Raw genomic sequence first — 26,945 nt, 5'->3', positions numbered from 1 at the left:
ATATTTATTCCTCCAGGTTCACTCAGGAGCACCATGTGAAAATTAAAACTTTAACCTGTAAGCAAAAATACAAACTGTAACAAAGCACTTAAACACTGTTAAAACATTTGTAATAAAGTCATATAAATTGTGCATAGCTGTGCAACTGCAAATAATCACACCAATATGATTATAGTGTGCACTAAAATTTTAGTCCCTGAGAGCTGTGCAGTTAGCAAGTTTTTAAAAGGACTTTACATTGGACACGGTAGCTCTCTACATACTGAAGAGTACAAAGAAATTTTCCATCAGCTTTGAAATGTTACAGTTTGTCACCAAACAAACTTCCTTCTTGAGGTGAAGTCTAGAACATGCATCAACAGCCATCTAAGCAGGAAAAAAGAGAATTCCCTAGACATGTAATGAATTGCTCCTTCTGCTGTTTTTTCCTGCTGTCCCAAATCTCTCCTCACTGTCAGCTTGAGTTCTGTCCACTACCTTGTTTCTTTTTGGAAGGAACACCAATTTCACATCAATTTTTAAAGTATCTAACTACAGTACTCTTTCTACATGTGCTGTGACAACAGCAAATAAAACCCACCCGAAATTTAAAAGCAATATTACTGACTGCAGTGAAACAGACAACTCTAAGTAAAGGAATTTAACAAGATAATAGGAAGATAACAGCATATTACTAGCTCTAAGCTGTACTACAAAAATCAATTTATCATCACAGCAAAGCAAAACAAACATTTGGTACTTGATAGTCAGTGGGTTTTACAAGAATCAGGAATTGTTTCTTTTGTATTCATCTCACTCAAGATAAAGCTGTGAGCCCTCATACAGAGTATCAGTTGCAGTGTTAAAGTGATAGCATTTCTGAAGTGCATGGTTTGTCACCATAACTGGGCTGACACATTTCACTGAAAACTTTACTTCAATAAATGTGACAAATGCACTTAAACTTTCATTCTTCGTACCTTTTTGATACAATAACCCCAACAACATAAGCCTTGAACTTTCAGAGCCTTTATCTCTTCTTTTGGGGGCTAACGTTGCATACATCCCCACATTAATTGAATGGATATGGATGCAATACACAATCAGCCTCTTTGAAGCAGCTACCTACGCTCTGAAACAAATGAAAGAGAGAAGGGAGATCCACCCCATTCACTTTCAGATATCTAACTGAAGTCTACAAGTTCAGAGGTTCACTGTTCTGAGCTCTTCTGTAGCTCAGAGGAGGAGGACATACATGGGCTGAACTGCGCAGCAAATATGTCTGAAACTTGTGTTGCCCTTCAGTGCCTGACTCTGTGGATTAGAAACAGAGCCTACAGTTAGGATGTGTAACACAGGGCATTTATGTTTGCATAACAACGTAGACTGTGGAGAAACTTCATACGGTTTCTGAAACCAAAATGGCAGTATCTTGACTTCATACCCAAACAGCCATTGTTCCATTCATTTCACTTAAAATACTGCCATTCCTTACAGTAAAAGAAGAACAAATATAGAGTGATGCCAACGAAATACTCTATTTAAACACAAAAACTATATTTTCCCTTAAAACTGTACAAGGTAAAGTGCTTACTAATTCTTCCTTGTAATGGCTTAAAACACCTAAAGCTTGGAAAACATCGGTTCAACATTTTCCATCTTCAGACAAAAAGAGACTGGAGGGCTTGGATAACTACAATAAACTATGGGAAAAACGTAGGGTAACTGATCACATCTTCCTCCATATATAAGAAAGAATGATAATGAGTTGTATCCATAAGATGACAGTTCTTACTTGTAAAGAGGAATGTCTGGCTCTTTTCCTTCTGTCCGGAGAGTCAAGCAGCACTGTTGAAGCTGAGATTTAGGATCATTCCAATCTTGATTTAAAATAAACTCCTGTAAGAAGTTAAGAAAGATGCTTTTATGATTGAGAGATCGTGGTAAGAGTGCCAAATGTAACAACGTGTTAAAACATAGTGGCAGAAAAGTAGGAACCTGACTGGTCTTACCTTTAGCCGTGGAAAAAAGCATACATTCATGAAAGTGTGAACGTATTCCAAATCTTTATCTATGTACAAGGCAGCAATAAAGGCTGAGGGGGAAAAAAAAGGCACTGTCACTCATCCAAGGAGAACGTTAATGGCTTGCACTTTTAGAAACAAGTATCTCTGAGTAGTCTAAAGCCATATTCAATAATGTTTCACAGCAGTGATCTGATGAGGGTATTACTATCCTGCATACACAGGAAAAAATAAAGTTGACCAAGAGATTAAGTGACTTACCCAAATCCACTCAGTCATTTAAAGAGACAGAAATAACACTCAGCTCCTAATCTCACATTTTAACCAGGAGACCATGGATACTTAGAAATAAATCACTACTGGGTACCATAAAGAAGTCTTAGCTATAAATTATCCCTGTTTGTGAGCAATTTCCATTTGCTTAAAGGATTTGGCAAAAGCCAAAAGGACTGAACAGTTCACAAAATATATCAAAATATACAAGATATGGATTAACTTTCTTCACAGAACATTTATCACTGTTTCCACTTTCTTTGGAAAGAAGGTATAACAAACTTTCATAAATGCACTAATGATAATTTAATTTCCATGTAGCTTTCCCTCTCGTTGAATGACCATTTTGAAACCTATTAAAATGTAGTCAAATAAACCACAGAAATATTCACCTGCTGAAAGAATGACTATCTTCCAACAGTGAGAAGAACATATTAATGAAACATTGAAAATGCTGTTAAATAGCTGAACTTGGATTACGAGCTTTAACTTTCTAGACATGCTTTTGACCTGGTCAGCATGACCCCTCAATTTCTAAGCCTACAACTTTGTATCTGCAATTATGTCTCATTCATGCTAGGGTAGTGTTCAAAAATCTGGCTTTCAGAGGTATAGGTACAATTCATTTGAAAATCTAAACGTACAGTTTTATTAGTGATTTGGGGGATTTCTAATGGCATTCATAAACAAGCACTGAGGAAAAAGAAGTGGGAAAGTACTAAGCTGTTACAACCAAACTAACTCACATTCCAAGAGATCAGCCAAAGTCTTAGTTCGAAGAGCTACAGGTCTTTTTGTCTTGTCGTTAGTGATGGCAAATTCTTGCATACCCAGCTCTTCTGCCACCTTGGCCTGTGTCCTGTTGTTCACCAAAGAACTTCTCAATAGCTGCAACAGAAAGAAGTTCCACTCAATGGCAACAATTCGAAATATCAAACTATAAAGAAAGGTAAGGAGAGCTGGGGGAAAAAAGTTACTTTTATCCTTGTAGCCTCTCACTTCTCTCAGTTTACTGACATTTTGTTTCAGGCACATCTCAAATTATTTACATAAACACACTCACACTCATTCTTTCTACTGCTGATTTTTCCTTCTGTTTCAATTCTTCTCACCAGATTTTATTTATTCTATGGATATATAACTTCTGTAGGTATATCCTGCATTTAAAATGCTTGTTTCTGAGCTTTTTTTTTTCAATCATATACCATATCTTCATCGGTTCTGTACTTTTTCAGCTGATGTGCATTTTTCTAGTTTAAGTAATACACAGTTATACACATTTTTCCACATAAAGTATAAACACTTAATATTCTGGAGTCTATAGAGCAATTCCCAGTGTCCGCCAAATAAGAAATAAATAGGCAGTAATTAAAACAAATGCACATTGAAGTAAGACAGTCTAGCGTTTCAGAACAAACAGATGAGGAAGCTACTTCATTCATTTGGCCACAGGAGAAAATGCATAGCTGGACAGCCTGTACGCGCTGTTTGCTCTACTGAAGGCAGTATATCTGAGCCAATGCACCACTGACAAAGATCTGGCTCTAACATTTTCATTGTAGGACAACGTTCAGGAAGTGGTTTTCCAGCAGAGGTCCCTGAAATGTTTAACCCAGGCTCTAGGCAGATTGCTTAAATAAAGATATAACTCTGCTAAAGATACAATCTCATACAACTTAAAAGGAGTATGTTGGAATTTTAGGGTTTCATAGTTTTCTGAATCCCTGGTTAAGATGAGCTTTTTTCCTGTTTGTTTGCTTTTCTGCTTTAAAAGAAATACTATTAAGTTAAGAAGTTAGGTGTTTTATGGGAGGTGGGAGTGGGAGGGAAAGAATGTCTCTCACTTCCACTGTTTATATGAAATCTAGATTTGAGAATCTGCATACACTTTTTTTCCCTCTTTGACTTCCATCTCACATTTGCTCAGCTTATTAGATCCAAGTCATATGCTACCTGGCTCCAGCATGTCAACTTAGCTTATGAAAATCAAGATTTATTTGCTGCACTTGATGCTTCATCTCTGACAACAGATAAACAAAGACCAGTATGTTCATAATTTGTTTGGCAATGATGTATGAAGTAGATACTCACAACTTGATCTTCATAAACTAGGCAGACTGCAGATAAGATTATTACCTGCCTCCCTAACCTCTGCTTAAACTCATCTTCTACTTACTCCTTTTCAAAATTCTTCCCTTTTATGACATGAAGATAAATAAACAATACTTTCCCCAACAAAATCCTAAGTACGATATGCAGCCTACGAGACAGAAGTTCAGTATCACACGACAAAAATTCATTTCTTGTAATGGGAGAAGGATCTCTTTTGCTGTGTTTGCAGACTATTTATTTTGATGGGACCCGTAATCCTGATTAGTAGTATCATAAAACAAAGAGAAACTCTAGACAGTGAATTAGAGATGGAAAAAAAAAAATACAAGTATCCTTCTAGCACTGTGGTTATCAGCTTGCTCTGTATTGGAATTTTCCTCCTGTACAAGTGTGATCTAGCAAGAACCTTAATTCTCCGTAATGATATAGGGAAGATACAGTACCTGTGCCTTCCCAGCAACATTTTTAGAGCTAGTCTCCACTCCGGCAACATACAGCCTGCATCACTGGAGATGCTGTAACGTGTGATGGATGCTCAACTGAAGCTTAACTCTAACTACACAGCAATTTTTTTTTTTTATCCTTTCATCTTCACACGGCATACTATTACCCATGGCTATAGCATAAGCCAGTACTGAAGTAGATGTATCTTCCAACAGCCAACCAAATGCCATCCTCTTTTTTGTCGGATCATTTGGCTATCTCAAAATATGTAGACAAGACTATGTTCTCCTTTCTTTTTCTGAAATATAATTAATTTAAAGATGTCTCTCCACAAGTAATCACTACACACGGGGAAGCCACTGCATTGCGGAATCTTCCCATCCTTGACCAAAATTGTCCTCAACACTACAGACACTACTCAGCTGATATTCCATTATAACTTTGAATGTAAGTACATTCCCAGGTAACAGGAAAGAGAGCTCAGTGTATGCTTTTTCTCTTCAGATCCCACACGATCAGTCTCCTTTCTCATGTCTCATTTAATTTGCCCTCAAATTTAAAAACATTCTAAGACAATTTTCTTTTTCGCTGCATGCTTATCCTCAGAGTTAAAATTTTTTTTCTAGGCATTGCCTATTTCTCCATAGCTTAAGGTATTTTCAGTATCCATTCCACTCTGTAGTTTCCCCTACAAATTTTGACTGTGCAACTTGTTCTACTTGCCAATTCATTAACCATTAAATTAAGCAACACGGAAACATTCTTATCGTTATTCTGAGTATTTACACCCATTAACAGCAACACGTCACATTCCTCCTGCCAAACAGTTCTTGAAAGATTTATCTTACTATAACAACACTGATGTCTAATATTCTTAAAAGTCACCTACAAAGCAAACGCCCCCCCCCCATCTTGGATTTCTGCCTTATGTTTTTGTTTCTCTCAAAAATTAATATAACAAGGCTCTTCACATAAATTTACTTCAAAAGTTCAGGCTTTGTCTACTCTGTCTCCTGAATGGTGCAGAAGAATCGATACAAGTGTAAATGAAACTTAAGAACTGGTTAAGAAAAATTAAAATTACTTTTAGTCAGAGCATGTATATTTTTCTTGTAAACAGCTTTAGCCCAAAAGACCCAAGAAGTATATTCTTAAAATATACTGCCTGCTAGAGACTTAGCATCGCCATCAATTTATTGATTTGAGAAAACCACTGAGTAGCTAGGAAACCTACAGTGCTTCTTCCTAATTTTAACTAGAAGACTCAACTCATATTTGTGATACATGTATCACTTTTGTTGTTCTAGCCAAGACTTGAAAACTAAGAAAAATTTAGTAAGTCTAAGAAAATTTCTTCCTCAGAAATAAAGCCACAGCTGTCTAGCTGCATACTAAATGAATCAATCAGGAAAAAAAAAAACTACACATACTACCACTCTATGTTTAAAGTACTGTAAATTGCTGAAAGATCCCCAAACTGGGTTGTTCAGAGCCCAGATAAGAGAGGTTGAAAGGCTATAGCAATCAACAACAGATTACTGTAATAATAGTAAAATTAAATTCAAAAGCTACCACAGGAGGTCCAAATTGAAGACAACAGAAAAATCAGACTAAAATAGATTGTAAAAACTTCTTATCAGGCAACATAACCCTATGGCAGGTTCAACAGACAAGATGTCATGAATAAAAAAAAGTCATGTGATACACCTATTTAAATAAATGGTTTAAAATGCTCATCTTTAAAAACAACTAGTCTTATCTCCCAATTTCATTACTGACATCCTTCAAATTATTGATCCATTTCACAGACAGAACACAAATTATTGCACTGGGCTCATAAATCACCATTTCCTATTCATTGCAGTGCTCCTGACTTCAAATTAACAAAGCCTTATTAAGAGCAGTGGTTGCTGAGGCTTCTTTAATTAATCAAATCCAGAATAATTCACCAGCTGCTCCTATAATTCCAGTCTCCATCCCACTCTTGGTCTTCTGGAGAGTATGATTGATGGTAGTCTCACCGTTAAGTGCCCTTCATGATGATCGGGGAAATGTATGAATAAATACTCTGTGGCTACCAACTGCATTATGGAGTCACCCAGGAATTCCATCCTCTGGTTGTGGCCTCTGAAAAATGAGACATCAATGCAGCAAAATCAATAAACATTCAGGGAGGAAAAAACAAAACCATCATGCACACACAAATTAAAATAAAGAGTGATCTGAAAGTGAGCCTCGCTCATTTCCAAGTGCATTTAAGACAATTTTCCAGTGTTAACCAGGTGAGACGAAAACACAGTTCATTGTTGTAACACCAACTTTCAGGGAGAAAGCAAACTGGGATAGCTTCATATGAACACAACTACTAGATCACAGATCTGGGACTACTTAAGGAAAAGAGCAGTTGACATCAACTTTGTAATGGGATAAGGTCTCTACCTGCAACTTCTTAGAAGGAAGTGAACTAATGAATGCAACAACTTCAAAGGTGAACAAGGTCTGTCCATTCACAAGAAATAAAAGGATCCGGGTTTAAACCCATGAGAGATCCTGGAACTGGTAACCACTGGTATGGCTCTACTGTTTGCTTTAAAACAGGGCCTGGCAGCTCTACATACCACAGAACACAAAGGCTGCGCTTGGACCAAAGAGCATGATTTTACTTCTTTCCTCTGTCCAAATGCACCTCCATGTACAATTTTGCTACTGTCTCAGGAGTGATGTGCAAATATCAGTGATGCAGAAAGCTCAAAAGAAACATTGAGATGGCTCTCTAACATCTCCTGTAGTCTTTCCCAAGGTATCCACTACTGACTACTGTCAGAGATGGGATACTGAGCCAGACGGGCTTGTGAACATACCTGCTCTATTCTCTTCTGCAGAAGAGATATAACATCTAGAGTTTCTTTACAAATAAAGCAATCTGGGATACTAACAGAAGGACCAACAGAGCTACACGAAGACTCTTGTTGTGTACTCACAGAGTCAGATGGTTAAAGCCTACTGTTCTCAGAGTGAACGCACGTGCTAGAAGCCGAACATGAGTAAAGATGACGCCAATTGCCTCCTCAAACTCTGTAAGCTTTTGAAGAACTGGAGATGTCTCAATGAGTTGCCTGTCAGTATTGGACTCCTGCAGCTGTAAACGAAATGAAGTGCAAACAATGACAAACTGTCACTGTTTTAGAACTTTTCAGAGAAGAGTAAGCCTTCTGTAAACCAGGGGCAAAGAATATAGTGAACAAATTCTGCGGACAGTCGAACTGAGAAAACTCATTATCCTCTGGCTTTTTGTGTTGGATAATTACACTCAGAAGATGTGAGCTCTGATGTATGCTTTTTTAACAATTGAGGCATTTATAACACATTGCTTATATGGTCTTGTCTCTAAATGTGGATAGTACGGGCTACTTATTTTCACAAAACATGTATAACTCTACATATCTGCGTTTTCTAATAGCATCACGTTGTTTGCAGCTGAGCAACAGATTCAAAAATTATTAGAACAGAGCTGGCAGACTGACAGCATGTCAAGATGAGACAAACCCCAAATCTATTTCTTCCACTTCAGTATCAAAAATCAAGAACAAATACTTAGTATATGAAATTCAAAAGTGTACAATAACACAAGAAAATTAAAATTATCACTTTAGGCCAGTATCTCTTCTTATCAGTTTCTTGACTGATGTCCTTGATGTGGTGATACTGTTAAATGGCTTTCTGGAGCTGGAAAATGGCTGAGGCATTTCCTCCAGCCACTCTGGGAGTATCTCTTGTATAGCAATGCCTCAGAGGAGGAGAAATTATGCAGATGAGGATGGCTAAAGAAAAAGCAGGAATAGCTACAGTTTTTTAAAGTGGCATTAAAATATTTTTTCATTTGCTGCCTGTCCCTTTTCTATTAATTGCTTATATTCAATTTGACTTTTTCCTTAAACGCTACTGAGCTTTCAGCTGACATTTTCATACAGCTACACATCCTGGCACCAAAATCCTACGCTTGGGTGACAATGGTCACTTCGGAGTTAAGTTGCATGTGGAGCCGAGATTGCTTTTTGGTTCCCCATGCACAGCCCTTTATATTTACCTACACAGAATTTCATCTGCTTTTTTACTCCCTAGTTACTCACTCCAGCATTCTCACAATCAGACTGCAATTCTTCACCCTGCTGTTGTCCCTGCTACCCTGAATAATTTGGTGTTGTCAACAAACTGCTACCTCACTGCTCATCCTCCTCCCTAAGCTGTTGATGTGAAGAGCCTGTACTTCAGTAAAGATCCCTGGGGGAAATCTGCCAGTGATGTCCATCCCTTGTAAGGCGTGGTCATTTCACTCCTGTTCTTCATTTCTTGTGTTTCAGCCATTCCTTTAAATATTGTTAAGGACTGACAGTATTCACTAGGGTTGTTTGTGGGTTTTTCTTTTCCTTCCTTTTTTAAGTAAATTTTTAAAAGCCTTTTGTGAGCGCATTTCCAACAGCCTCTTAGAAAACCCAGCTGACAGTATCATATGCATCATCATATGCTTTTTTTTTGTCTCCTCTAAAACCTCCTATTAATTTGTGAGGCAGGACTTCTCTTTACACGTTGACTCTTTCTAAAGAGACCACATTTATCCAGGTGACCATTAATTATTTTTTCATCACTATTTCTACTGACTTGACTACTGGCAAATAACAGGGTTACAGGCCTTCAGCTCTGCATATCTTACCCAGAGCTTTTTTTTTTTTTTTTAATTGGCATCTCATTTGCCATATTGTTATGGTAACTTTTCATAATTTTTTAAATATCATTTTTCAGGCTAGTTGTGCCCAAAGGCCAACCTAGGCAGCTTGTATTTCCCCTGCTGCTACGCAGAGAGCTAGGATCTGGGACATGGAAGAAAAATAAATTTTCATCACACAAGTTCAGGTAGTAGCAAGAAATAAGCTGCACATATTGACTGTCTCCAATCCCTAAGCAGAGTCCAAGTCTTTGTGAAAGCAGAGATAAAGAGGTCAAAATAAAACAAAGTAAGAGAAAAAGAAATCTAGAGTAAGAAGAATTTTCTTGGGAGCTTGTGACACCATGCAGGATAGATGCTGCTGAATCTCAAGAGTTTATCTTCCCATTAAGACTCTTTTCTATTTACACTCACAGAGAGTTGGGTATAAAAAACGCTTCATGTACACTCATTTTTTGTTGAAGATTTTGTCTATGTAGCCATTGCAAAATCCGTACAAATACACGAGATATTTCAGATGGCGGCCCCAAAGTGATTTTATGAACACGCTGGAAGAGCGTGTTCATAAAAAGTTTCAAAGCAGTCAAACTGACTGCACAAAACATCAGAGATTTGGTTGGACAAAAGAAACCTCTCAGATGTTCATATGATCCTGAACACCTTACTAACTGACTGGATGGCAATTTGAACACAGCCATTCCTGCAACACCCCTGCACATGTGGAAAATGCTACTGTGTTTGCTGTGAAGACGAGGAGCTACAGTGCAGAGAGGCTCTGTGACTTGCCCTAGGTCTCCCCCAGAATTCAGTTGGGAAACAAGGACTTGGAAACCATTCTCTCAACTTCCAGCCTTGTAAACTAACAAATTGTGAAGCTGTATCCTCCAATACATGGAGGACAAATTAGCCTTTAGATACCTTAATAACTTCAGTCTTTGCTTACTATTAAAGCTACTGGAATCACTGAAACAACCATGCTATCATTGCGTGTGCACAAACACACAAACACAAATAATCAGAATCACACTCATTTTATTCAACTAATGAGCCTTTCTACTATTAAGGTTTCAATCTTAATTTCAGGTTAACAAAATACATACATAGATTATATTTGTACCCTTTTTCCTCCAACTTTGAGAAGATGAAGAAGTAGTCACCTAAATGTTGCCTGTGACTAGATTTATCATATCAGAAGTACAGTTTGACATCAAATATGAGTCAAGGAAAGGCAAATCCAGAGAGGCAGATCTCATTATTTATAAAAAAACAACCAAAACCAAACATAAAGGCAAATATACATGCTCCTTTGACTACTTTTCAGCACAATTTCTGAGATGTCATTACAATGGAAACCTATGGAAAAGCATCCCTGAAAATAAAACAGAGCTATGAAATTTATTACAGAAAGGGATATACTTACTTGGAGTGGGTGTAGTGGATAATTAAGCCATACATCCCGCAGGTCCTGCAAACATTGAGAGATGCCTTTAATGCTCAGGGGAGTAATTTAACAAATTCCACAGTACTAAATAAAATGTCATTACTTGAAATACTGAACTATTTCAGATGCTGACTCTGCTTATTGCAAATTCAATAGTGCTGGCAAACTAATTTTTAAAATCGTGTATTTGCTGTTCAAACTGCCTGTGGTTCTCCTAATTATCTTATGTCAAAGAGGTGGAAAAATCCTTGAACCAAATAAAAAGTGGATAAAGAAAGAAGAAGATTTGTTTAAGCCACAGGACTAACTTTATTTGCAAGTACTCCTCAGTAGTAAGTTTGACTTCACCAAAGGCAAGGACTGAAAAATTTAAAAAAAAACACATTCATTTTCTTCTGTTTTATACAGGCTTCTTCCACTACAGGCACTGAGCAGCAAATAAACACTGAGTTACAATAGGCTTCAAAATACTTCTATTTCTAATAAGCTCTGTCATTGCATAGACTCAGAGACTTTCAAGAAGGAAAAGACTCTATAATTCATCCCCTCACCAGTGCCATGTGTGTTGTCCCAGCGGGATGTGCTGGTTATTTTCCTTAGCCGTTATATGGGATAAATTCCAGCTAACAGTGATCTGAGATACAGTATGCAAGAGCAGATCAGACTTTAATTATGGAATCACGTAAACACTGGACGAAATCCCCTGTATATTTTTCCAAAGATATATTTAAAACTTATAGGGATGGGAGGCTTTAACTGAGGAAACAGGAATAGTCGCTCCACATTTGCATCATTTCCCCAAAGCACACCGCCTGGATCCACAGCACCCATCTCTGTTGCTAGAGTAGCACTTTGAATGGAGGTCTGCATGTTTCCCACGTCACCCATCCTTCCCTAAGCCAACCAACAAACAACGTACCTGAGGAAACATCATAATTTTTTTGTTTGCACTAAACACACTATGCCCCATTCAGTCTCCAGGAACTAAGTACAACATGTATTCCTGTTCATTTGTGATTCTCAGGTAAAACAATGGACAAGAAAGCATGTCTTCAGTTATTTTTAAAATGGAAATCAAATAATATAAATACATAAATACCTTGTCATTGAAGAGCAGACGTCCAAATAATTGTTTTGCTTCTTCTAGGCTCCCCTCTAAATAAACAGCTCCTGCATGAGAGGACCAATATGTCAAATGTCAATAATGCATTAGTACTTAGAAAATTACTGAGCACAGGAAAGTCAAAGTTCTCTGCCTTCTTTATCTCCAATACATTCATTTTTTCAAAAGCATGCTTTCTGTAGTAACATCTAATTTTTTGACAAATGTAAAGCATGTTAAACATCAACATAAATCAATGGTCATAAAATGCACAGAAAAACCTGAAATATTTAAATCAGCGATAGAAGATGATACTTCCTAAGATGAACGTTTAAACAAATTAGGCTAGAAGGAATTTATTTCTAGAAGCAGTTTCCAGTGATCACTTAACTATGCCATATACGTAGATAGTGAAAGCCTTGAAATACATTTCAATAGCTAGGAAATAATTTTCATTTATTTTGTACTTTCATCAACATTACATTCTGCAATATAAATGATGCGTCAGGACTATTCCAAACCTCAGCATCTCCTCCATATCATAATAACACCTTCTCTGAAATGGAAACTGCACCTCTGTATTTCTCAACTTTTGGAGATTATGGTATTTTTTTTTTTCTTTAAGCTGTATATACAGCCATCACTAGCCCTCCACATGTCCATTAGTAACAAGTCCCGCAAGACTTGTGCTAGCATATTACATTTTTCATGTGTACCACATACACTCTGTGGTGTGCACTTTAAAAATGCAGTTCCAAGATTTTGTCCTTTGATACTCTTTACAGGAAGGCTTCTGAAAACCTGAAACTAGTTTCTGTAAGCACATCTGTATAAAAGCAAAGGGAATACACAGCTACATGAAGAACACAGAGAAATGGAGCCGATGTTCCCACATACAGGGAGAATAATGGTTCAAATATGGGACAAAATCTTATTGCCCAATTAACTTTGTGAACCACTTCGTATTGGAGGTTAAACAGCAAGCCTGCTCTCTTAGCAAATCTCAGTGCTTGCCAAATAGTCCTCATCATTACATCCTCGGCAAGCTGAAGTATATGAACAAAGCCACAGATACACATCTAGTGTTCCTTTCCTGCTTGTTTTTTAGTTTTAAATTAAAGATCAAAGCATTTATGGAAAGCAAAATAGAGTTAAAAAGAAAACTCTTATTTCTTGATAAGATGAAATGCAATTTGGCCCAGGGTAGAATGCACAGAACTGTTGACATCTAAGCCAACTGTGATCTATTTTTCAAAGCAAGACAAAATGCTTTAGGAGCTTGTGTAGCATGCAAAGGCCTGGATCAGGGCTAAACCATTCCCATAGCTAATGTCATGTACAGTACATTTGGATGAATATGAAGCCAAATCAGTGAGGTTTAGCTTGCTTTGTGTATTCAAACAAGTAAAGCTTTATAAAAATACACCATTTAAAATAGAGCTTGTGTAGATACAATGGATCAGATTTCTGCCTTACTGCTTGCTTATTTGGTAGCTGTGGTCAGGCAGTCCTGATTTCTTCTCCAACACAAATTGGCTAATGCAGCCAGTCACTAATCAGCACCTTAGTGCCCAACAGCAAATTTGACATAACTCCCCTTCATCTTTGGTAGCTTTATTACATCAGCTATGGCATATGCTTTTTATTTGTACGGAAAATGCAAAGACCAAAAAATATTTACTTGGCAAATGTCACATTTAACTCACAGGAGAAGGTGAGCAGGGCACAGAGGAAGCAGGCTGGTGACTTGGTTGGGAGTACCTGGTGCATTCAGAAAGCAAGCTGCAGAGTTTAAAATTCAGGGCTGAAGTGCGACTCCACATTTTGCACATCTGTGCAAGTACTATTGGAAGCAGTGAACCTGAACTTTTCCTGCCAGGACACGGTGACTGAACTACCTCCCCTGACGACCGCAGGTGGCAGGCCATGGTGGCACATGGGAAGTGGAGTTCTGCAGTGACGGACAGAAGTGCTGCGTCACAACAGTATCAAACAGGTGCATCTTCAGTGCACGAGTGGTAGGATACAGAATATGAGATTTTTATTGTGATACTGCACACTCATTATGTTATACACGTGCATGTGCAGGAGACAGGAAGAGATGAAGAAGATTTAAGAAGCTTTACTATCATCTTACTAACACTGCTCAACACAGACCCACTTCTCCTCCATCACAGTCAACATGGCATGTAGACATACTAAAACATAACTGTCTGCACACACAAATACACACAACTTTACCTATGAGAGCTTCAAAGCAGTTGGCCATGGCATGGCGGAGATCCGATTCCCTGCAAAGGTCTGGACCATGGGCATAAAGCATAAATCGATCTAGTTCCAGCTTCTGCAGAATATGTAGAAAGAGTTAAAACTACGGCTTTAGAAGGACAAGAGTACCAGATCTAGTCACTAGAGTTCAATTACACTATTATTATGCAGCAATGGGTTTGAGGGAACTTTAAAGCTTTTCTCCATAGTTTCAGTTCAGACATAGGCTAAAATTAGAATACTTCACATTGGTTTATCAGAGGCAACGAACTAGAGTGTGATAGCATGGGGAAGCTAGGAATTATCAAACCAGATTGTCAAGGGAAGTCAGATCAAAACATGTTACTAGTGAGATTCAGGAATAAGTTCAAGAGGAGTGCTGGGAGTGTGACAGAAAAACAGCCTGATACCGGCTGGGTGGTGCAATGTGCTGTGTTTCTTGCTGGTAGTTTGCCCTCATGTGATTTGCCTTCAGAAATGTCAAAGGCACATTCAAAGGTTGAGGAATTAAGAGAGTAAAAAGATTTTGCCTACAAGAAGATAAACTACAACAGTGAGGAACAGGAACTCTGGTAGACACAATCCAGTAAATACTTGGCTTTTTCCTTTAAGAATGTCAACAGGTGGCAGTAACAAAAGCCTCTGGGCACTGCAAGCAGAAGACTGATATTTTAATCTACAGTGCCATCTAGCTCTCTTTTTCCTTTCAAATTCGCATCATTAGCATTCATCTGTTGCCTAAATCATAGTTCTGCTCGCCAGTCAGAATCTCAGGTAGTGAGTTAGATATATAACGTATGATAATTCTGCTATAGAAATGCAAGCGAGAGCTACTAGTTTCTTTTTATATATTCATCTTTTTGACACAAAGCCATTATTGAGATTTTTAAAGAAGAGATTTGTGCATCTTGCAAAGTCTGTGTGAGAACAGGTTTTTCCCAACTGGGTGTAAGTTTCTACTGATTAATTTCTCATTAACTTTCAAGTTCATCCTCCTAGAGTATATTTAAGATGTAAAAGTAGAGACTAAGTTGTTTGATGTGTGTGGACACATTGCAACTGGAAAAACTGGAAACTGGAAAAAAAGGAGTCTTCCATTTCCAATTAATGAGAGCCTATTCACTTACGATGTTCCATCACACTTTATAAAGTGCAGGGAGCACTTGTTAGAGTCAACATAAAAGTGGAAAATTAATTCTTTTGTATCAAATTTAAACTTCTTACAGATTATTATCATTTGTTCATGTTAACTGGTGGTGTTTGGTGTGTTCCCTCTGTCCAATGGCTTATCTAAATTTCTGGAGCTTGCATTCAGAACATTTTGCACATGTTTTGCTTCTCAATTTTGATCATAACACGTTTCAGATTATTTTTAAAATTCCTGATACCATGTACTTTAGAAGCTGCATAAATTTGTAATTTGATACTCAATTAAAACAACATTCCACATGCACAAGAGAAGTTGAGGAGTTGAGATTGTACTGAGGAAATAAACTGAATGCAATATGACACTGCAGGGGATAATTAAAGGGAATGAAGCCAAGAAGGTAATATAGGATATACAAGAGGAAAAAAGGGTAAGTTGGGAAATCAGGAATGTATGGATATCTAATATTGACAGCTTTATCTAATAAAAATAAATACATTCAAAAAAAATTTGCAACAAAAATTTTTCAAAAGTTGTCCATGTACAATGGTAAAGGCTGTGAACAGAGTTTTAAGAATATATGAGTTTTCTTGATGCAGATTTAAAAATAATATTACTTCATATGTCAAGTTTGTAAACAAAACCCTGACTTGAAACATTTCAATCATTTCATGCTGATATAAATCACTAAAGAAAACTTTGGAGGAAAATGACTGCGTTCACTCCCTACCCTGTGTCTCTCCTGAGAACTGAGTAAGTAAAAAGATGACATGTTAGAAATCATGCAGGTTTTGCCAAAATCTCAAGACTCAATATGCTTTTTTAAATTACTGTGTGAATATGAACAGAGAAGATTAAAAGAGCATGTGTGCATGCACAGCTTAATACACTACATCAGCAATTCTCGGACTGTTTTTTAAAAAACACGCTAACAAAATCAAATATGACTAAGGGAATACCAAATTATGTACAAATAGAGATTTAATCAACTTTCTGTATCATGCTCCCGCCCCCTAGTACCATGTAGAAATGTAAAAAGCTCTGTCATTCACAGAATTAAATGAAATAAAATTTGGAGGCATCTAAATTTTTCCCATGAGGTAACACTACTTTTCACCAAAAGCCTTCCTAACATATTTCTCTTACATAGGTCATAGCAAATCTGAAAATGACCGCATATGTTAGGGAGCAGACAAAATTATTTTTTCACCACTTTCCCTACCACTCTCTCTACTGCTGCCATATATATTATATATATGCTGCCCTATATATTCTATCACAAAGTCCTTTTATAAAGCAACCAGCTTGCTTTTCTTCACTAATTTTCTATGAGCTTCACTACTTGTGCAATTTAAAGGTAAAGACACACCTTCAACACAAGCATCATAAAAACGTATCCTTCTGCCCACAAAAAATACTCCTCCTAAAAACATGTTTGGAGAAAACAGGAAGTCCTACTTCATGTTTAAAAATCTACTTTCAAACTGAAAAGAGTACCTGTATCCCAGATCTTGTACGCACTACACGATAAAGATATTGATGTTCAAAGCAGGCAGATCCCTTGAGAAGCAGTCCATACACAAACAGTATCCCACCTATGGGTGTCAAATACAGAGACACATAGAGCTGTACCTTAGCCAACATGGCCAGGTGTTGGTTCTGTACGATGGCAGTGCGGTAGGTAGCTAATCCTCCCTCCTCCAGAGTCGGAAACAGGTAGTACAAGTGGACACTGGCAAAACAAAAATCAAACCAGATACTGTCAGTATTCGGGTAAAGATGAACCATGTGTGTCTCAAGGGAGCCTTTCCCTCAAATCCTAGCTGGTAACACAGCTCCCTTTCTGAGGTGGCAACTCAGCTTGAAGTAAAGAAACAAACATTAAAACAATGTTCTATAATATTTGACTGGATAGCATTGGGAGCACGAGAGGAAGAATGCTGTTTCCCTACTGGGCAGCACATAATCTCTAAGTCCCTGCAAGGACATGCACATCTGGACATTTCTATCTATCAGAAGCAGTGCATTCAACAAGGCTGACACCAATAGGATGTTGATGAATAAAGGACAAGGGAATCATCAGCCTTGAGAAATTCTGTACCACAGGTACTCAGTACTTTAAGATAATCATAGAATCATATAATGGTTAGGGTTGGAAGGGACCTTCAAAGGTCATCTAGTCCAACCCCCCTGCAAGGAGCAGGGACATCCCCAACTAGATCAGGTTGCTCAGAGCCTCATCCAGCCTGGCCTTGAACGTTTCCAGGGATGGGGCCTCCACCACCTTTCTGGGCAACCTGTTCCAGTGTTCTATAACTCGCATCGTAAAAAAATTTTTCCTAATTTCTAATCTAAATCTACCCCCCTCTATTTTAAAACCATTACCTCTCGTCCTATCGCAACAGGCCCTACTAAACAGCCTTTCCCCATCTTTCTTGTAGGCCCCCTTGAGGTACTGGAAGACCGCTATCAGGTCTCCCTGGAGCCTCCTCTTCTCCAGGCTGAACAGCCCCAACTCTCTCAGCCTGTCCTCATAAGAGAGGTGCTCCAGCCCTTTTATCATCTTCGTGGCCCTCCTCTGGACCTTCTCCAACTGGTCCATGTCCTTCTTGTGTTGGGGGCTCCAGAAATGGACACAGTACTCCAGGTGGGGTCTCAGCAGGGCAGAGTAGAGGGGGAGAATCACCTCCCTCAACCTGCTGGCCACACTCCTCTTGATGCAGCCCAGGATGCGGTTGGCCTTCTGGGCTGCAAGGGCCCATTGCCTGCTCATGTTAAGCTTCTCATCCACCAGCACTCCCAAGTCCTTCTCCTCAGGGCTGATCTCAATCCATTCTCTGCCCAGCCTGTATTTGTGCCTGGGATTGCCATGACCCAGGTGCAGGACCTTGCACTTGGCCTGGTTGAACTTCATGAGGTTGGCACGGGCCCACCTCTCCAGCCTGTCAGTGATTGAGGCTGGACCATCACTCAGAGTATTTACTTTACAAGTTTTTTACAAGTTTCTTACAGTACCTCAACAGGTGCTAACAGAGCCAAAGATCAGAGCTCAACAGTTGGTATTTATCAAATGTGTGAAGTCATTCATACCATGAGGGGTAGCGGGGGGGAGGAATAAAAAAAAAATCACAGGCTTTCACCTGCCTTTAATGATATTTGTCATCATGCAAGTAAGATACTTAATAAAACAGAAACAAAACAGAAAAAGTAATGCAGTGATCCAACCAAGATCTAAGTAACAGATATACGACTGACTATCTTCATTTATGATGGTGCCTTTAAGTACATGTTAATTGGACAAATGAGTAGTGTAATGTACAGTGTTCACAAAAGCACCTGAGAAGTATTAAAGAGAATTATTCTGCAAAAATAATGGTATTAATCAAACAAAATATTTGATGCTTTTAGTCATACAATTTAGCTTTAGGCAGTCCTGCAAGGAGCAGGGAGTTGGACTCCATAAGCCTTATGGGTCTCTTTCAACTTGAGATATTCTATGATTCAATTACTATCTAAACCACACCGTAAAGAAGTTAATACAGAGTGGGTTTTCAGCATCCCAGAAATAAGGTACTAATTATTAAAATATTTCATAACCCAGGGTACAGGGAGAAAAGTGCAGATGAATGCGACATTATTTAAGGACAAAAATTGCTATAGAACTCAGAGGCAATATAATAAAGCATCACAATTCACAAAAGCAGAGACCTGAAGTCAAGTGAGTTATAAAAAAATTCAGACTTAAATAGGTGCTTACATGCTCTATTGAACAGAAATGTAGCTCAGTTTTTTTCTGAATTGAGACAAAAGTCAGCTCAAAATGTCAACTGATGGCTGATGAACAATGACAATGAAAAATGCAAGACATTTTAATCAACAAGTCTTCCATCTTATCAGCCTGTACTGTTGTATAAGAGAAAAGGCCATGAGTTTTAAGGGCAGTGGAGACCTTTATAGACTAATAGCTTTTAATTCTGAGTAGCTAATGGCTAGTAGGAGAATGGAGATATACAGGCAGTTTTGTTATTCATATAACGAACTTGCTTGAAGAGAAGTTTTACAGTAAACAAGGTTCCTCTCCTATTAAAAACAGTAGAACAAAGAAGCTGAATGTGGATTACAATCTTTCTTTTGTGCAAACTCCCTGCTTCTAGTACTCAGGTAAGAGAGGCCAATCGAGGTAACTGATAATATCCCTGTACTGTTTATTGATTTCAGAATATTCAAAACAGACAAGAATGGGAGCCATTTTTGATGAACCATTGTTTTTTTCCTGTTACTTCTAAATAAATTACCTTTGTGCTCAACTAATTTATTTATGTACACACATTATGCAAGCTACAGCCCTAATAACTGGAAATACAAGAATCACAACACATTCAATATTACCAATAAATGCTTTTCACTTGTAATTAAAAAAAAAAAGAACCCATGGAAACAAAATGGCATGCTAAGAAAAATACCTTTCCTTTAAAAAAAAGGGTACAAAGCTCAACTTGTCTGTAGCTGAACAATCTCTAACCCCAATCAACTTAAAACTGCACTGCATGAAACAGAAGCTCTAGCTTGTCATTTTGTAATCTTCCTTGTTTCAGGAATTTTCAAGAGAGCTGCGTGCAGATGTGCAGCTCTAACTATCAGGCAGGACTGCAGACACAGTCATAAATTAGACACTTCGAAGCTTAATAAGCCCAACGATATGACAACATACAAAGGCGAGGACTGTTGAAGAATTCCCCATTTACCTTGTTAAGAACTCCACCACAGCATCTCCCAGAAATTCTAAACGCTCGTTGTGGTTAATCCTGAAAAAGGCATTTTAAGGTTTACTATCAGCTAAGTGACAGATGCTGGTTATTTACACAATACAATTAAAACAACAAATCAGAGTTGATTGCTACTCCGCTATGATAGACATTCTTGCAGTCTCCCCCACCCTCCCTGGGTTACAATCCTTTCCAAAAATGAGTAACAACTACATGGATCTTGAAACTCAGGACTCGCACCACCACCTTGGAAATTTTCATACGTTCCATTCTGAGCTATTGTCAGAGCTTCACGGATGGAGAAAGGAAACAGTCTCATTGACTGATACTGAGGTCTGGTTTCTTTGTCCACTGTAGGGCACCAGCTGATTGAAACAAACAGCCTGTCTTCAGTCTTGTGCATGCAACTGGGGAAGTGTTGTATGTAATTAACATCAACACCTGCAGGGTGTGAGGACTCTGCAACAGACCGGTTGGTACGGCAGAGCTACATGGGAGTAAGGACTTTCATTTTTCACAGCACCTCTAAATGCCCCGTTTTCTGTAACTTCCTTTGAGCTCAAAAGAAAAAAATGGCTCTACAAGAAGATGCATTCAAAGACGCCATTAAGCTAGTAGAATCTTATATTTCCTGTGTTTTCTTTTTCTTCTATCACTGCTCCTGATTCTCCTTTGTTTTGCGTAACTTTTTTTTTTCCTCCAAGCTCTCTGCCTGCTCATAAAACAAAGGCCAAACAGGACACAGCAGCTGAAAAAGAATGTGAGTTTGTCTTTGAATGGATACAAAATTCTGCTCTGCACATCAAAGAACAGAAGTAGCACCACTTTGACTTCACACGTGATTGTAACAGAATCAAGGCCATTGCCACAGGATTTTTTTTTTTTTTTCATCTAGAAGATCCTTCTCAAGTGTTTGACAGTTTTTATTCTAAATTGTACTCCCCCAGCAATTATACAGTTAGTCTAATTTCTGAAATAGCAAGCCTTTGTTATGGGCTGAAAGAATTCAAGTACCTCTGCCGTGTAAAACAATACAGCGTGAGCAAAGCTACAACTCCTCTGTGTAGCAATACAGCGGAAAACATCAGTATCTCAGAAGTAGGATTTTATATTTGTGTGCTATTTTGGGAGAATTAATGCAATTTAGCCTTATCTCATGGTATCTTAGGAGGACTGAAATAAGCTTGAGGCTGACTCCCAAAAGAAAAGGGCATGGTCTAGCTGAAACAGCATTTGGGGAACACTGCAACAATAATTTACTCAGAATTAAACTTCTCCCATTCCTGAGCTTCCTCCAAAATGATGACTCTTAAAACACACAGTCACAGCATGAGTTAACTAAAATACACTCTGCCCTCTAGTTCATGCGTTCAGGAGATTTCACATGCAGCTGTTTCTTGCAGTAGCCCTAGGAGCTTTGTTTATTCACTTTGGCTATATAAGGTGCCTGCAGCTATAAACCACATCTTAAACATTATTTATTTGCATAGAATTCTTCGTGGTCATTTAAGGATTATTACATTACAACATTAATGGTTTTTGCATATGTCTTTAAATTGGACCAGTAAATCAGTATCAGTTCATGTTCAGTATCACACTCGTGTTAACAAGGTGCCATGCCAGGAAGGTACTACTGAGAGGCAACGTGATGGAGAATCCAATTTATAGCAATGATAACAATAACAACAAATCTTAGTTTTTAGTCTGCAGAAAGCAAAAAGGTAGCCTTTTAGTCCTCCTCATTTCAAGGATAAACAAAAATGATAGAATTATCCGTTAAAACCTTCCTCAGGAGTTTTCTGCAGGCACGACCAAACATTTATTATGTCACTGCTAATGGAGGTTCAGCACATCTTCATAATATAAAAGTCAACTCAAAATGACTTTTCATTTCAACTATTTGCCAAAGCTGTTGCTGACAGTAAGTTGGTTGTTTTTATTAAATATCTCTCCCTGCAACAGCTTCCCTACTTGCAAACAATTATTTTCATTACCTGGAAGGAGCTGGATCATCCTGTCCCAAACGAGACATAATATTTATCAGGGTGTTTATCCCTAGAAATATAAGCAATGCACTATTAAATAAACAACCACTAATTCAATTTGAATAGGCTTAGAAAATAATTACTCAAAATGTTACTTTGTAATTGCTGTACAAAAGATCATCCTGTTATTTATAGGAGTTACTTACAGCAAGTATAATCCTTACAGATGCTCTCTGCCTAACTGACTGCAGTCTCATTACAATACTATTATATTTTTGCATTCAGAGAGCCAGATAAAAATACCACCTTTGCATGAAAAAGACATTCCAAGCATTATATAAACAATAAACAATTTACTTCATTACAGCTGAATATACTTTTAAGGTGTAAGAAATATTCTGCAGCAGATAGACCACATATTTTTACATTAATAAGTCATTTTTACAACATATCCTCCAGTTTGCTCGCCATGTTGAGCAGCAAATTAAGAAAACAATACTTGCTAAAAAAATCAAAGAAAATACATCCTCCTATATATTGTCCTTGCTTTTTTCTAAACTCTTTACTTGTTGACTAATTTGCAAAATCCAGTCTTTTAGAAAGATCTCACTGGTGTCTGTGTATAACCACTGAAATCTTCCACTGAAGGAATCTCTCAGAAGAACAACGACCAACGAAATAACAACGAACAGAAGGTTTTCTTACTGATTAAGTGTGAGGTGAGAGAAAGAAGGTAGTGGTGTAACAGCATACCTTTTTTTCTCATGTGCATATGGTGAACTTTTCTATCTCCATACTTTGGCTGTCGAATCCCACAGTTGGATAGAGAATTTCTGGCATGATCTGGATTCATTCCAAAGTTTAAGTGGTGGCTTGGATGTGTCATGGCAAGCTATAATGTAGCACATACAGGGGAAAAAGAATTCTTAGATGTATTTTGGCAAATGTAAGAAAGAAATATCTTAGACTGGTAGCTAAGAACTGTTATTTTTTAGTTTGAAGAAAGGCTACAAAGTGATGTTGTCAATTAGTAGCTTGGTTCCAGCAATTTAAATGTAGGATGTACTATTTCAGATGTCAGAAAGAAGCAACATTTATGCCCAATCATCAGTTTAACTAATTAACTTTCAACAGTTTTTTTTTCTTTAAAGAAAAATTAGTTTAGAAGAGAAAAAGCATGAACTGTCAATTTGCCCTAAGAATTCTGCTTACCAGCTTTGCTGACCTGATTTCAATACATCTGCTTATTTAAACACATATTCATGCTAACATTGCAGTATAAATATTCATATGAAAAATACGAACAACCAAACTTCTCAACTATTCATATTTGATTTAGGTTATTTAAATATCTATAGAAATCTCCTGTTTCAAAAACCAAACAACAACAAACAAGTATATTATCTCTGGCATGGTTATTCACAGAATTCTCTCTCTCATGACTATACCAGGGCCATTCTTCAACCGGCAGTGGACAGCAATGGCAGGATTGGTTTTCTGTTTTACACTTGTACCATCTAGCATTATCAATGCTTACTCTGCTGCTGACACCACCACTACAAAAATGGCAGCACTAAATAGAACTACACCTAACTTTTGACTCCACACTGCAAACTCACACATTTTCTCTTTCTTTACACATAAACATCTAAAAATATTATGTATGTATAAATGTATGTGTACACACATCTTGTATATAAAACAAGATATACACCGGCAAATTCAAGCTCCAGAAAGTTACTTCTGAAACACTTGCAGGACTGGTGCTGCAGCTGTGAGCAAAGATATTCCAGTAGTTCATTCAAACATTGGCTGTGGCTCTCCAAACACAAGACTTGGAGAAGTTTATTTTAATTATTTGAGAGAGCAAAATTATATTTAATCAACAATAAGAACTTTCTCCAAGTCCTTTTTAATTCCTCACTAATATTAATAAGTTTGTCATAATTGCACATTCTCAACTTCTGCTCCATCTGAAATGGATGACACATCACAACCTCTGTGAATAGTTAAATTAGCGTAATCTTTCCTGCCCAGTTTGTACTTTAAAAAGATGTACTTTAAAATTATAATGAAACAGGTAAAAATAAATGCAAAATTATACATCTAATATTGCCTATGCTTAAGTAGGTGAGTGGTGCTATACACATTTTTAAAAAGCTCTTTCTCTTCTGGAAGAAGTTTCTAGGTTTTAAATAAACCTGCATAAGGACCAAGCATTAAAAAATACTTTTGTTATAAGTAAACATTAATTTGACTAATGCTGACACACTTGATTTTATGCTTTCACGCCTTTTTGACTGCAATTTGCTTTTTGGTTTCTGTGTTTGGTCTCAACATTTTGAAGATTTCCATCACTGCATTTTTATCTTTCATATTAAAACTAAGGCAGCCTGTGTACAATCAAAACCTATAAGACGCTCAGTGTTTAATGTAACTTTCAGTAAGATAAGCCCTGGTAACCAACTTCTAGAAAACAGAGAAGCTATGAGAAAAGATTTCTCCGTAAGACACTGCTTAAATTAGTTTGGGAATAAAGTCTCCATACACATAGAGAAACTGCATGTTTTGAACTTAGAGAAAATTCACCTTTCTGAGCCCCAGTCAGTGGAGACAGTGGATGCTTATTTCAGGGGGAAATCCTGAACAGAAGTCTCCATTTCCCTTCAGTAACATCACAAAAAAAACATAAGCGGAAAGGGGCCACCATGCTGAGAGTCAGCCTTCTGGAGCTGATCAATTCCAAATATGCACTTACATAAATGATTGGCCAGGCGACATGGATGCATTTAAGATATGTAAGAAATTCTCCTTTCCAGTTCCTGCCCTTGTTTGTAAATGCAAAAATTTCATCATGTATTTGCACAAACCAAGAGCTTAATAGATGTTTGCAAATCCCTTTTCACTAGCTATAAATGCAAAATAAAAAAACAACGCTTAAGACACTTTTTTAAAGGAACAACACAGTATAAGAAGCAAGGCATGTACACTTATCTGCAGAGTAACATCATATTCTTCACAAATACTTAACCAAAGAACTTACATGGAGATAATGAGTAATGTACCTCGGAGTCTTTTCAGTGAGCATATTTTTGTCTTTCTACGTATTATAAGCAAATCCAGATCTACCACTGGAGCAAAGGTAGGTGCATGCCTACATGCACAACAGATGTCTCTATGTAGAAGTCTGATGGGATAACCGAAACTTTTGAAACATCTGCAGTGCAAGTAACCAAGTACATCCAAGCTGTGGCAATCCAGTGCACTTCTCAAGTTTGTACAGCAGGCAGGATTATGGATAAACTCAATAATATCAAGAAGACAAACCAACAATTAGTTTATTTTTTTCATGTCTTACCTGCAGTAAGCATCTATCTCGAAAAGTGTAGCCTATCAATTTGTCCAAATGCATCAGACACTGATGGTAGCGAACATGGTGGGTGAGGACAGGAAGCATCATTGCATGCTAAAAAACAATTGCAATAAGGAAAAGTATTCAACTTCAGTATTCAGAGTACTCAGCTGACTAAGCCATAAATACAAACAATTTTCATTTGTCACAACACTGAGTTTTCCTGTTTTGGTTTAAAGGAGAAAAATAATATCACGGTTTCCCAACCTTCATCATCAGAGAACTTAATTAAATCAGATTTGTCCATCTGCATAGTGGGGACATAGCCCCACCCAGACTAAATAAATAAATACATAAAACAAGTCTTCTACTTAACTATATTGAAAGAGGTAAAAAAATGTCTGGTCACCAGTAACACGATATTTCAATAAGCTGTGGCTGTATGTGATGCTATATATTTGTACCTTCTCATTTAACACCCTACAGTTTTAGGTTAGTACCAAAGATGAAGAAGGAACATTCCCCCTCTCCCTCAGCATTAGGGAACAACCACTTTAACCAGCTTTCATCAAACAACAGTAGCTACTTGCTTTTCAAGCACAGTTATTAGTGCCTGGCTTGATTTCCTTCTGAGGAAGAACTAAGGGCCTTTTGAAATGCTGTAGTCTGGCATTTCCTGGCTTAAAGTGCTAAAAAATATCAGAAAGGTTGCTGTTTGACCATCTAGGAAACAGAAAATGTTTTTCTGCTGGGGAAAATTTCAATAAAAATTTAACTAACTTTAAGTTATAACAACAAAAATCCCCCTCTTTCAATGTTGTAAAGCAGGAATTCTACGCTAATACTGACTTCAAATGGATTGGGTTGAAATAAGCAAGTAGTACAGCTCATCAGTACAGCAAGCACGATATCAACATCAAGAATCTTGCATAAGAGTAAAAAGAGCTATAGGAGAAATGTCAGTATTTAAAGAATTTTATGCATGTGACCATTTTTGTGACACTGATATCAAATTTCAGTTCCTCTAATCATGACATGACATTAATATATTCAAAAGAATAATGTGTTTTAAGGGAATCAAAATCCAAGGACTATCATTATTAAGTTCAGAAAGAGGAATGTGTATGACTACAGAATATGAGTGTATAGTGTGGAGAGATGCAAAAAAACCAAGTATATAAAGCAGATGATGTGTAATTTACGGAATAAATGATGTTATGGATTTTTGCATGTTATTAAAGACCAGCAGAAAACACAAACTGGTGAATGTTACAAGATTGAGAAGACTAACCAATGACAATATTTCGTGTTTAAGTAAAAGAATGCAAA

The 26,945-nt window shown here is 37.5% G+C and overlaps 1 protein-coding gene across 2 annotated transcripts in view; it reads right to left on the bottom strand.

The window, feature by feature from the left end:
* The window catches only part of DROSHA (drosha ribonuclease III), a 75,827-nt gene that overhangs the window by 4,479 nt on the left and 44,403 nt on the right, over positions 1–26,945 (bottom strand). For both annotated transcript variants that reach the window (XM_086740348.1, XM_086740349.1), the window contains exons 17-29: positions 25,623–25,730; positions 23,018–23,156; positions 22,274–22,334; positions 20,259–20,318; positions 17,146–17,245; positions 14,340–14,442; positions 12,096–12,166; positions 10,976–11,020; positions 7,814–7,971; positions 6,854–6,959; positions 3,023–3,164; positions 1,992–2,074; positions 1,775–1,878 (exon numbers count right to left, since the gene is read on the bottom strand). In XM_086740348.1, coding sequence (XP_086596474.1) covers positions 1,775–1,878; positions 1,992–2,074; positions 3,023–3,164; positions 6,854–6,959; positions 7,814–7,971; positions 10,976–11,020; positions 12,096–12,166; positions 14,340–14,442; positions 17,146–17,245; positions 20,259–20,318; positions 22,274–22,334; positions 23,018–23,156; positions 25,623–25,730 — 1,280 coding nt within the window. The remainder of the gene's footprint in view (positions 1–1,774; positions 1,879–1,991; positions 2,075–3,022; positions 3,165–6,853; positions 6,960–7,813; positions 7,972–10,975; positions 11,021–12,095; positions 12,167–14,339; positions 14,443–17,145; positions 17,246–20,258; positions 20,319–22,273; positions 22,335–23,017; positions 23,157–25,622; positions 25,731–26,945) is intronic.

The sequence above is a fragment of the Chlamydotis macqueenii genome, chromosome 2 (genome assembly GCF_036417535.1).
Source record: "Chlamydotis macqueenii isolate bChlMac1 chromosome 2, bChlMac1.mat, whole genome shotgun sequence".
Classification (NCBI taxonomy): Eukaryota; Metazoa; Chordata; class Aves; order Otidiformes; family Otididae; genus Chlamydotis; species Chlamydotis macqueenii.
Note: the sequence above shows the minus strand (reverse complement) of the source record. Positions and strands in the feature narration are given on the sequence as shown.